This window comes from Tinamus guttatus, unplaced genomic scaffold (genome assembly GCF_059628265.1).
Source record: "Tinamus guttatus ecotype Peru unplaced genomic scaffold, ASM5962826v1 Tinamus_guttatus_pri_ptg000226l, whole genome shotgun sequence".
NCBI classification, from domain to species: domain Eukaryota; kingdom Metazoa; phylum Chordata; class Aves; order Tinamiformes; family Tinamidae; genus Tinamus; species Tinamus guttatus.
The window spans coordinates 4224258-4237255 of NW_028288760.1; the positions used below are offsets into that span (position 1 = coordinate 4224258).

Sequence of the window (12998 nt, forward strand, 5' to 3'; positions counted from 1 at the left end):
TGCAAACAAACTTCAAAGAGAAGATTATACCCAGACACTAGTACTGTACAATGTAATGTTTATGGTCAAATTTGTTCAGATTTTCTGGCACTAGAATCCAGGTCAGATGAGAAGAAACAAAGACTAGTTATTAAAAGGGCTCCTGCAATTACATCAAATGGCCATGATGGTATATAGCAGCAAGACAAGCCCAAACTGTATTCCATTTACGAGTCCTGTGGATGCTTGGGCACTAAAGAAGAGTTGCAGCTACTTGGCTTATGTTGAAGGCAGCAAACAGAAACACGGGTATACATGAAGGATACGAGCAGCTGTCCAATCAATAAGATTTCAAAATCATATCTACTGGTTCATTATACTATTTATAAAATACACATATGATTGTTTCATAAAGGATCAAAGGGATAGTATTTCAATAATGGTGACTAATCAAGATTACTTAGTTTTGACATCCTTCCTTTTCATAGAATTCTAGAGGCTGACCTTACAAAACAATACCTTGATCTAAATTCTAGAGTTTAGGAATTTCAACCTTTGCTTTTGCTGCCTATTCGTATCAGCTTCATCAGGTTTAGAAGAAAGCACAACTCAAAAAAATCACAAATATACTTACGTGTTAATTTCAGTGACTGTGGGACTACTCTAACATAAACAGAAATATTTGTATAAGCTCAACTTGATAACAGGGTTTTGTAAAAGTAATTTGTAAATCAGATCAAAAGCTACTTATAAAACTTATTTCCAAATAATATCACTTAACGAAAGATAGTTTTCAGAAAAGATAGACTATTTCTGTGAATATATAGAAAAGAGCCAATAAAAACAAATGCCACAGAACACAGTACAGAGTATTTATGGTTTAAAACTAACTATACTGTATATGCAGAAGCAAATACAAACCTGGAAATGCATTTACTGCACTAAGTAATTCAATCAATGGAAAGGGTAAGTTTTATTTCTATTTTAAAAGACAAAATATGGCAAAAGAGTCAAGTCAGAAAACTGCCCATAATCCTATACACAGAGGAAGGATTCTGTCATTATTAGCCCCAATTTAAAAGACTAAAGCATATTATTGAACATACTTAAGTGTCCACCTCATTGTCTCACAATACAGTTCTGAGGAACAATTTTAGTCAAGAAATAGGTAGAATTCCAGTGCAAAATAGTACCTTTTCCAGTGCAACTGGTTCCTGAACAGATTACTTCAGCATACACTTCAAAGGTAGTTTCTGGATTTTGTCTGCAAAAAAATATATATATTTAGCACATCAAATATTTTCTTCAAGTATATTTTCAGTTGCTCAGGCAAAAAGATTTTAAGAACACATACATTAAAATGATGCATTGATAAAGTAGATTTCCTGTTCTACAGTCTGACTTCATATCAGATCTTTTTGCCTTAAAAAATAAGTACTGAAGCTAAGATCAGTCACTATGAAGGTGTCTAAAAGACTTTGAAGAAAAGAATTAAAAGCAATATGACAACAAAACAAAGTTAAGCACACATATCCTTCAAGTCATTTTGATTGTTTTGACTAGTCTGCATTTCTATAATATCATAGATGCTTCCATCAGAAAGTTTGCTACAAAAAAGAGCAAGCCTTTATTATCAGTTTTCCAAACCGTCCTCAGACAAAGAAACAGAGACACTAAATACCTTTTTTCTTAATGAAACTGAAGGCTCATTGGACAGTGTGGAACAAACTATTTAGATTCCCATTTTGACTACTGTTTCAAATTTGTCACACCTATTTCACAATGCCATTAGTAAAGCTCTGGAAATATATTGCATAAGGAACATGTAAATACAGGGGTGGCTGTACTACAAGGCGTGTTTCTACAGTTAACTTCCTCAATCTAACAAACTTACTCCAAAATTTTTGGTCCAAGAGAATCGTGTATTAGACGTGTATTTTTTTAGCTACCAAAACAAGGATTTTGTACAGTCTGAATACATGATATTATACTGTAAGGTTTTCTGATTAACATCAAAAAACAAAACTGTACAAATAGTGTCGTATATTTGAAGCTGATCGTATACTGATAATACTCTCTTCTATGTGTTTATGTAAATTAGCTAATGTTAAACAAATTGCTGAGATGAAATTTCAAGAGTCTGTGAACTTTATCTCCCTTTCAGCTAAGAAATGAAAATGACAAAAAACAAAACCACCTGTTTTGCTGGTATGCTAGAGCTCCTATCTGAAAAAACAAACAACAACAAAAAAAAACCATCTTACTCAACATCAAAAACAAACATATAAATATGTCAAGTTCAATCTACTCTTCAGAGAACTTCTGCTCTTTTCACCCCAGTTTAACACCAAAATCGATGAAACAAAAAAATTCAACACAAAGTTTCACTTAGTGCAACTCAAGTGGCACTAAGCCAAATCCCACACCTATTTAAATCGAGAGAAAAGCTACCATTGGTCTCAGTAGCCCAGGGTCCCATCCCACTGCTTCACAGAGCACCTCTCATGAGCAACAATATAGTTCCCAATTCAATTAATTCTAATTTTATTTGTCAGTGGTCCCTAATTGATTTTCATTTAGTAGCCTTTTTTTATTATTTTATTTTTAGAAAATACATGGATAGGTTATGAGAAGTCTGAAAACAAAGCACTTGACCATTAGTTTGCAATACCGAATAAACCTGCATGACTGTCCTTATGCTGCTTAGATCTGCAATAGACAATCTGCTTCAAATACAGATTTTAGTGGCACTCCTACAGTCATGATACAGGATTAGGATGAGCTGATAACCATCTAACACCAGAAATGTATTTTTTCCCTTTAATGTGTAGAGCTGTACAGCCTTATCTTACCCTTGTACTTATTTTTAGCACATTATTTCCTTAATTAAAAGTTTATAAATTTTCAAGTATTTTTACAGCTAAGGGATAAAATAACAAACACCTTGTTAGTATTATGTTAGGGTCTCTGTGTAAATTCTTTAGCGAAAATACTGTTCAACACAGCTGGCAAATAGCACATATTGTATGCCAAAACTTTCAGACAAAAAGACATTAAAGTTTGTATTTTAATATTCCATGACAAAGCTCTAGTCAGTTCTGTGAACAGCAAAATTAAAGTAGCTTTGTCAACTCAGAAAGCCAGTACTAAAGATTGAATTCAATAAGCTAACACCTCAGTGTGAAAATGAAGGCACTGTTGAATTCTGAGTATTTTATAAGTTTTTAGTGGAATTAAGAAAACAAGACTTCATACAGCATCATAATATGTATACCTGCACAAAATGGTGTTTTAGAAATCGAAATTTAGGAAGGAATTGTATGTAAACAGAACTCTTTTGTGATAATGTTCATTATATGGATCTCTTCAAATTCTCTGATATAGAAACAGCTTTAGTTTCAAGGCAATCTACAAGAAATTCAATTGTATATTGAAATAGCATGACAAACAAAATATTTATACACCTTTCACAATCAGAAGTATTATTTTTTACCAAACTGTACATGGTTTATGTAGAATTTCTTTTCTACACATAGGATATGTAACGGCATTTATAACAGACACATTCCAAAAAAAAAAAAAAAAAAAAAAGACACGTAAGGGAAGAGCCTGAGAGACTGTTTGACTGTTTGATAATTAGCTCTCTTGTTACAAGACTTAGTTGCTCAACTCTTGCAGAAAAATAATAGAAGTCTATAGTTTTTAATTTTGTTACAGAAAACTTATTTCTGACTCTTACTGATTTCCATCTATTTAATTTATACTGTACACTATTTCCTGGATAAATAATATTACATCTCAGTATACAGCAAACTTTAAGCTAATCATCTCAAAGCATTTTCAAATTTAATATCAGAAACTTTTCAGTCATCAATGAAATACCGTGTTCCATTCCAGAGGTGGTTTTAAGTGTTTTATGGTACAAAGCAATTCTCATCAACAGAACCAATACTGACACATTAATAATAATAATAGAACCACTAACCTTTCTCTTTTCTAATGGGAAATATCTTCAGTACCCATGGCTACCAAGATCTAATAGCAGATAGGTTCACTACGCCCCTTTCTTAGATTACCTCTCTGGCACTCGATGTTTGTGCAAGGCTTTCTGTATCATGCTCTGACACGAAGCTTAGCCATCGCAAAGTAACCCAACGCTCAACTTACCTGGTTTTGGCCTGCAGCTATACACAAACCAAAAGCTTTCAGCATTGCTGATCCTTTCACATCAGTCTGATACAGCTACTGATAATTTCCTCTAAGCAGTCATGACTCATTACTATTCATGCATCAAATATATAGCTGACACACAAGCTATCGCAATGTGTGCTCATCATTATGTGCCAGAAGTTTAATATCTATCATAATTATCAGTCTATAGCAAGAAGCAAGAGATCCAACTTTCGTTTTTTTTTTTTTTGTTTTGTTTTGTTTTTTAAACTCCGACTACTACACCTACTGGCAATACCACTAGAAGAGGCATGCTTCATTACATCCAACGGTAAAACAGTTTCTCATCCACATATCCTTCATAAGGAAGCTACTTACTGCCTTACTACTCTTTAGGTCAGGCTAACAAAACATACTGTAGACATCTAAAATACTTGTCAGTTTGGGTCAGTTCGATACCCACATATTCCCCTCCTTCTTCACTGCTGAATCCCAACAGTTTGCTGTTGTTAAGTTCTGTAAGAGCTTGAAAAAGGAAATTTATCAATTGCCCCTCAAGGCAAAGTTACTTAATCACACAGCAGACAAAACATTTCCTCATAAAATCCAAGAGGAATGACAAGTAAGGTTTATATGGGATTATCACCAGTGTTTTCCCAGTGCAAGTAATCTTGAAAGCTGATATACTCACACTGAAACACACTGAAACAGACCTTGCACAGAAAATGTCCTTATGCCCACGGATTCTAAAAAAAATATTTTTAAATTGCCACATCTTCCGTATCAAGGAGGGTTCTAGTTGAAGCATCTCATCTGAGCAATTTCATTCATCTTCAGCAAGCCATTAAAGATCAAATTAACAAACTTGCAGTAAATATATATATATATATATATATATATATTCTGTGCACTTCCCAAATCTTTGTTGTAGGAAATCATATTGAGCCACAATTTTCAAGTGACCTAAGCAAAGGTGACAGCTCCCAGATCTGGAACTGCAGGTCACAGACGTAACCTTCAAACTGCTGTCAAAATGCTGACAGCTTCAGGTTCTACTGTGTACTTTGAATGTAAGCTGAAAGTTGCAGTAGTTGTCAGACTTTGAGCTTTTGTAGAAACAGCAAAGAACATCTACTCCAAAAGTGCAAAAAAAAAAAAAAAAACCACATTGCTTTTTGGAACCAACAAATCGCCTCAGCATTATCATTACAAATGTTCATTAACAACACACATTCTCTTAAGACAACAGTACTTTCATATCTATCCCACCTACAGTCTCGGGAACATGAAGATATGTCAGCATTGCAAACTATGTTCGCTCCAGCCTCATATTCAAACTAAACTAAAGAGGAAAAAAGTTCAAACCCTTGGCAATCTTGAAGAATGGCGCATTAAAGAAGGAAAAGCACCTGCAGAAACTGTTTAACAAAATACAAGCTAATTGGATCTCTCAATTCTATCTGCATGTCTTTCACTCACAGACACACCAGCACTCTTGCTGGTGACAGTTTTATTAAACCTCTGTCTCTGAAACAGTTACTCCAGGTTGTCTGAAACAGCCTATGAACAAACTGAGATCTTCAACATGACCAGGCCAAACACAGCAATGGGGCTTACCAATAAAGCAACTCCCCATTTTAGAGAAACTTAAAAAAAAAAAAAAAAAAAAAAAAAAAAACTTCGAGCAAGGAGCTACAGGTTGAAGATATTAATCCTTTCCACTCCTTGTCTCCCTCCCCCAAATCCCCTTGTGAATGCACTTGCAAGGCATCAGAGCTAGAAGCAGCGAGGCTTTAAGCTCTCTCCACCCTATTGCACTCCCAGAACAGCAGCAGATGGTGCTGGCAGTGGAGCCCTGTCCAACCCCGCAGTCCCATGCTCCCCCAAGCTGCTGCCCTCCCCACCAGGCCCTCCGCACTGTCACAAACCGGACAGCAGGACAGCCGGGACCACCGGGTACGAGGGCGGGAGGCGACACCTCCTCCAGTGCAGTGCAGCGGGCGGCGGGCGGCCCGTCCCGCCTTGGACTGGGCTCCATGGAGGGGGGCCTCGGCCCTGCCGCCCCCTGGCTCCGCGGGGGCCCCTCTGCCGCCTCCCTTCGCCCCTCTGCCTCGCCCAGCGCCGAGGCCCGTAGGCTGGGCCGGGCCGGCCGCGCGGCCTCCGCCCCGCGCCACAGGGAGGCCGGGGAAGTCCCCCTCTCTGCAGAGCCCTCCTCGGAGCCTGGAGGCGCCGGCGGGCACTCACTTGATCCGGGATCCCATGGTCTCTGGGGGGCCGCATAGGCCCGGGCCGGGGAGGAGACAGGGGAGGGGGCCGGGGCTCGCCGGGCTGCGCTCGCTCCGCCGTTCGCCCCCTCACTCCATCCCGGCTGGCGCCGCCGTCGCCCGCGCCGAGTCACGGCGCGGCGCGGAGGCTGCCGGGAGTTGTAGTGCGGCGGGCGGCGCCAACGGCCGCCGCCAACGGCCGCCCGCGTCGCCATGGCAACGCGGGGGGCGGGAACGGCGCGCGCGGGAGGTGGGAACGGCGCGATCGCCTCAGCGCGATCCCCTCAGCGTGATCTCCTCAGCGCGCCCGTCAGCGTGATCCGCTCTACGTGATCCCCTCTACATGATCTGCTCTACGTGATCTCCTCAGCACGATCCCCTCAGCGTGATCCCCTCAGCGCGATCCCCTCAGTGTGACCCGCTCTACGTGATCCCCTCTATGTGATGCCCTCAGCGTGATCCCCTCAGCGTGATCTCCTCAGCGCGCCCATCAGCGTGATCCGCTCTACGTGATCCCCTCTACGTGATCCCCTCTACGTGATCCCCTCTACATGATCCGCTCTACGTGATCTCCTCAGCACGATCCCCTCAGCGTGATCCCCTCAGCGCGATCCCCTCAGTGTGACCCGCTCTACGTGATCCCCTCTATGTGATCTCCTCAGCGTGATCCCCTCAGCACGATCCCCTCTACGTGATCTCAGTGCGATCCCCTCAGCACGATCCCCTCTGTGATCTCCTCAGCTCGATCCCCTCAGCACAATCCCCCTCAATGTGATCTCCTCAGTGTGATCCCCTCTATGTGATCCCCTCAACGTGATCCCCTCAGGCTCCCCTCAGCGCTCTCTCCTCAGGGCAGCCCGCACTCACCCGCTCAGTGCTCACCAGGAGCTGCCAGGCACCCACAGCCCAAGCTCCATGAGAGGGGCTGGGTGTCCCCTCAAGCAGCCGGTCATGGAAGGGAGCTGCCTCTCAGCAGCCTCTTGGGGTTGGGGGCTGAGGGGATCCTCTCATGCCCTCCCCAGCAGGAGACAAAATGGCCCCCTGGGAGGTCGCAGATGCACTGGGGACTGGTATCCAGAGGAGGAGCAGCACTGCCCGGCCCTGAAAGCCCCGTGAAGAGGTGAGCCGTCCGCAGCTGGGCCTGTGTGCGGAGTGGCAAGAAGCAGACGTCAGGACCAGTCAAAAATACTTGTCCCATGCCTCAGGGCTATAAAAGAGGTCAAAAAGGAAAAGAATATATTTTTAAAAGGGTCTACTTGTCAAAAAGCAAGCTGAGCTGAGTTGTCTCTGAGCTGTTGGTGCTCTGGCAGGGCTGTGGTGGAGCATTTTGCACAGATGGTCGAAGAAAGTTGACAAAAAGACGGTAAAAGGTGGCTTGAAAGAGTTACAAAGTACAAGTGAGGCCAAAAAACGACTGGAGACCCTTCAAAAAGAAGTAAAGAGGAGATGAAATGTGCTGCACAGAAAACACAGTTAAGATTGTTTCAAAAAATACCTCATGGCCATTGGCAAAAGATCAAACAGGTACCTGGTAAGTGGGTAACAGAGACTAGGTGGTCTCTAATGGTGCCTTCCAATCTTAACCATTCTGTGATTCTGTGAGCAGTGGACAAATGGAGACATAATACAGCAATTTCTGACTTTTTAGAGCTGGAAATGATGCTCAGCGAGGAATCCAAAGCCTGGACATTTGCTCTCAAAAAGACCTCCAAGTTTGCAGAGCACTGTCAATACCAAATACTGGGCTGAAGAAACTAGTCAGAAAGCTGGAAAAAAGAACTATTCAATACCTTTCCTTCCCCTTTCCTCCCCAGAGAGTTTGGAGAGGAAAAACCACACTGTCCTCATCCAAATAGTAAATACAAAATACAGTGAACGTTGATGGGAATATTCCCAGAAGATTTGTCACTGTTACATTAAGTCAAAGAAACATTTGGGGAAGCAAGAAGAGTGTTTTGAATATTAATCTGAGTGCATGAAATCTTCACTAGAAGATGCCCAGATCATCAGGACAGGAGGCAAACGTTTGATACGAACAATTAACTGTCTCTAGGGTACAACCAAGGCCTAAGAAAAAGAAAATTCACCTGAATCTGTGAGAGGGACAGTAAGACCCTGGTCCAGCACGTTCAAGCAGCACACAATAAATCTTCACAGTGATCTGACTTATCGCTATCTATCCCAAGCTGGACATAGCCCTTCAAATTAAGATCGCCTTGGGGAGGAGGAGGCAGACTGTGCTATAGGATGGCATCTTTCCACACGGCAGCTGAGAAAAGGAGGGAGGTCATCCACGACAAAGATGGACCTTAAGACCCTCATGGGGACCTCCTAAGAGCCCTGTAAGTATAAATATTTATCTAATGTGCAAAAAGACAAAGAGGAATTTTTAGATAGACCCATTTCTGTCCATCTTTGGCACAGCCATTTTGTCTTTTCTTTTGGGCTGCAATCACTATACCAGTAAAAGTACTCATGGTCCAGATGCATGGTCCAGATGCAGGGTCCTGAACACAACAGTAGGCCTGAATTGCGCCTACGAAGAACCTCTCTGCCTCTGGCCCAGGAGCTGCACCTAAGGCCAGGCCTGGGCGTTCAGTTCCCGTTTGAGCTGTTGTAGCTGTGCCTTCTCTGTGTCCCGTTGCTGAGTTATTGCTCGGGTGTCTCGCGTTGACCTTGGTCCTAGCTTGTTGCCTGGCTTTTGTCTGATGATTGATGGATGGTTAATAGGCCCGATGCTGCCGCTTTGCTGCTTGCCTGGCTTGGGTCGGTGCTATTGCCGGGTCTGTGCAGCTGCCACCAGCAGCCAAGGTGCTGCCAGCCTTTACTGCTCCCTGACAGCTACCATATAAAGGGGATCTACATCTGCACTTATGGTCTCATATAGAAATGCCCATATTGATATAAGCCAAGTTTTGATAATCTTATTAATATGAACAGATCTTGTAAATATTTTGTTGGGACTGGGAAATACACAATAATTGTGAAGTGGTTTAAATTTGATGTCTTTTAGTCTGGGCGTGTGAAGGTTAAATAGGCTAAGTGAGTCAAATTAGCAGTTTAAGTCCTGTCAGAGGAGTGAGTGGTTAGGAAGTATGTATTCCACAAAATATGGAATAGATATAAAAATGGAAATTTTGGAGATTTGGGAGCTAGACTAAGAGGACTGGCTGGTAGAGTTGGTGGATGAGCTGGCAGTAGCTGATAACTAATAAATGCCGGGAAAGATGACTTGCAAAATTAGTGCTTGGTAATTACCTTTAAAATGTGCCTCAGCAAAACATGTATTTTGTAGGTTACTGATTTGCAGTGAACATATTTTCCTATCCCTGTGGGAAGGAATCATAATAGCAACCACATGTTGGTACCTTTTCATCAACAGTTTCTCAGCCTGGATAATGTGCAGATCCATGCTAAAACTTCTGAGCAGGAAATATTACAGTTATATGGGTTATGTGAGTGTAAGAGAATCAATCTGAAAGCCAGTACATTAGTGTATTTCAAAAAGGAGATGACTTAACCTCAAGCTCACAGTTAATAAAGGGGAATTTAATAAATAAATGGAAATGTGTATAGAAACTTGTAAGGCTCTGTCCTTGCTACAGGAGACACATTAATGGGACTGGCAACAAGAACACTGTGAATTCAATCTTTGGAAATTTTATTTTAAAATACCGCCTAATAAAAAAGTGTCAGCTTGTAAATTGAGTAATGCTAAGACAGAGGAAACCAGAAAGGTGAGGAGAAAATGGATGTCCAAAACTTTTTAAAGGCTAAAACAGACCTTCAGTACAGAATTAGTATGGTATGCTGCAGCTTTATTTTGAGCTTCAGATCAAACAACTGAAGTCAGGTGTATTCCAGAATCCAGTGCGTTGGTAGAGCATGGCAGCTGTACCCTCTAATTTGGGATTATAAAACAGGGGACATCACTGAAAGGTTCAACTAACTAGTTGAGTATTAACGTAGCTGATCAGGTTAAAGTGCTTGAAAAATAGAAGGACAAAAATATTAAACCTGACGGAGATATTCAAGTACAGAAATGTTTGTGTCTGTACCTGCCTAATATTCATTTGTGTTCAAAGTTGTAGGTTTTTTTTCTTATGTTGTATATTTAAGTAAACAAGTTACTCACTAGGTAGCCCACGCTTTATTTTCTCCAGTTCTGTTGGTGGTGCTAATGTCTGCATCTGGTCTGATGGTTTGTTCGTAATTGTATAACAGAGCACAGTAGAGACAGAGAAGCCCCTAAGGAAGAGAGGGGTTTAACAACACAAGGGTTACAGCCATGCCTGCTGGCCTACCCAAAGGGCTATGTTTTTGACTGTCTCAGAATGGATGAGCTGCTTAACTGTGAATCACCCTCCCAGAAGAGATGAAGCATTAATAGCAAACAAAAGAGAAGCAGAAGGGAAAGTTCAGGCAGGGGAAAATAATCCAGGAATTAAGACCGAAAGCCTTAGGATACTTTCCAGGCTGACCAAAAAGGCTTAGTTCAATAGCTTAGCAGTAAAGATGCCATGCTGCACACTCTAGCATGAATCTCGTTGAGCGTGACTGAATCCATATTTGAGTACCTGACCATCCACAGCAACAAAATTATATGGAAGAGTAATTACTGCTTCTCTTCACTTCTGGAGTATACTATAATCTAAATTTACTAAGGAAATTCTCTGCTACATCTCTGTCAATGAGAATGATAAGAAATAGTTTTGGCTTTATAGATCAATAGTTTAGCTTTGTTCAAAAAGTTATTAATCAAAACAGAATATACTGTTACTTTAATAATACTCATGCACATATATCGTTTTCCAGATATCTCAGTGGGTAAAGATCAGAGAAAACTACTGTCATTTATAAACTTATGTAAAGCTTAATGAAGATACTCTTTTTAATTGTGAAGCACAGGTTATTTTATCAACCTCAAATTTGTAATTCTTTTCATTACCAAATGATGTGCAAACAGCCTTCAAAAATGGCCACATTAATGCTTCCATACTGTGAAGTAAGGCACAAAGTAAGGTACACTTAAGATCAGTTCTCTGGTCACAGGAGCCAGCCAGCCACCCTGGGGTCCCAGGCTCTGATGCAGCCAGATTTAATTTACAGAGCATGTGAGCTCCTGTATGTTAATCTGTTGTATAAATTTTCTGTTGGTGCTGGTATTCAATAATCTGCATCCTTGGATATTATCAAGACTTGCCTGGGTCACAGCCTGAACAACAGCCTGACCTGCTGGATGACCTGCTTGGAGCAGGAGGTTAGACTAGAGACTTCCTGAGGTCTCTTCCAACCTGACTTTCCAGATGATCCTAAGGTGCCTGTCATTGGGTTTCAGTTAAAGATAGGTGTTGGCTTGTATGGGCAGCACACAACGTGTATCTCCCTCATCATATATCTGAAGGGAAGGTTTCTTCCAGGAGATTTCTTTTGACCTGTCTGTTATTGCAAATCCAATATCTATGATGTGCGGTTCTTAAGTGGTTGAATACATGGGCTTAATTTTTTTTCTTGTTGTAAAATAAGACAAAATTAATGAAATGTTAATAGCCGTTTTCTTCTACTTCTACATAGCAGCATGGCAACATTATGCACACTTTCTGTAACGTACATAACAAGCTTCTAAGTAAGCAGTAAAATACCTTTCCTTTTAAGTGTTTGAAGTACCGTACACTGAATGACCTTTTCATTCTCTGTTCACAAAGAAATAAGAAATAACTATTCTTATTTCTGAAACCTGTGATTATATGAATAGCTATAACTCAGGCCCATGAAATCGCTTAACATAAAGAGCCATGCTGGAGACTCATTCCTCTGGAAAAAAGAGCCCAGGATAGCTGACCTGAAATGACCTCTACGTTTTTAGTGAAAGGAGAGCTAAATATGACAAACACTTCCTTATGCTACTGTCTCTCAGACTGCATTTCCTCTTCCTCCCCTCCAGAATCTCTTATGACTAGTAAAAAATTACGTAGTTCTATGGGGAAGTTCACAAAATGTCTACCAGAGCCATCTGTTCTTTGGCTTTATGCAAGGATTTCCCTGTCAGGAACTCTTATTTTCTTCTTCTTAATTATTTCCATTGCTTACATTGCTTAGCGTATCAATCACACTTTCTTCTTCAAAGTTGTAAGCATTTATACTTTTGACCTAAAGATATAAAGAAGTCTGTTTCAAAAAATAAAATAAAGCCCGTCCCAAGTCAAAATGACTGGAAATTAATTACTATTTTAAAATAATTTAAAAATATTCCTTGTTCTTATAGAACCTTTATAATACCCCATCCCCTGGCTCCCACAGCACCTAGATACCTATGAGAAGGCATCCTATAGACAGAGAAAGCCTTTCCAAGTGGCTCCTTCACAGAGATTAACAGGCATTATTAATTGGATTTATAAAGTGCACGTATCAAATGTGCACATAGGCAAACATAACAGATATTATTGTGTCAAGCAGTAGAAATAATCAAATTTGTTGAAAAGGGTTGAATGCCTCTCTCACTTTTCTAAAGGATGCTTGGGGTTTTGCCCCTGGGATCACGATTTTTTTTTTTCAATACAGTTCCAACTGGATGAAATCAGTGTT

At 40.9% G+C, this 12998-nt stretch overlaps 1 protein-coding gene across 2 annotated transcripts in view; it reads right to left on the bottom strand.

Annotated features, from left to right (window-relative positions):
- Window positions 1–6529, bottom strand: part of DENND1A (DENN domain containing 1A) — a 154344-nt gene extending 147815 nt beyond the window's left edge. For both annotated transcript variants that reach the window (XM_088525395.1, XM_088525394.1), the window contains exons 1-2: window positions 6394–6529; window positions 1173–1243 (exon numbers count right to left, since the gene is read on the bottom strand). In XM_088525395.1, coding sequence (XP_088381521.1) covers window positions 1173–1243; window positions 6394–6410 — 88 coding nt within the window. In that variant the 5' untranslated portion in view covers window positions 6411–6529. The remainder of the gene's footprint in view (window positions 1–1172; window positions 1244–6393) is intronic.
- Between the last annotated feature and the right edge of the window lie 6469 nt (window positions 6530–12998).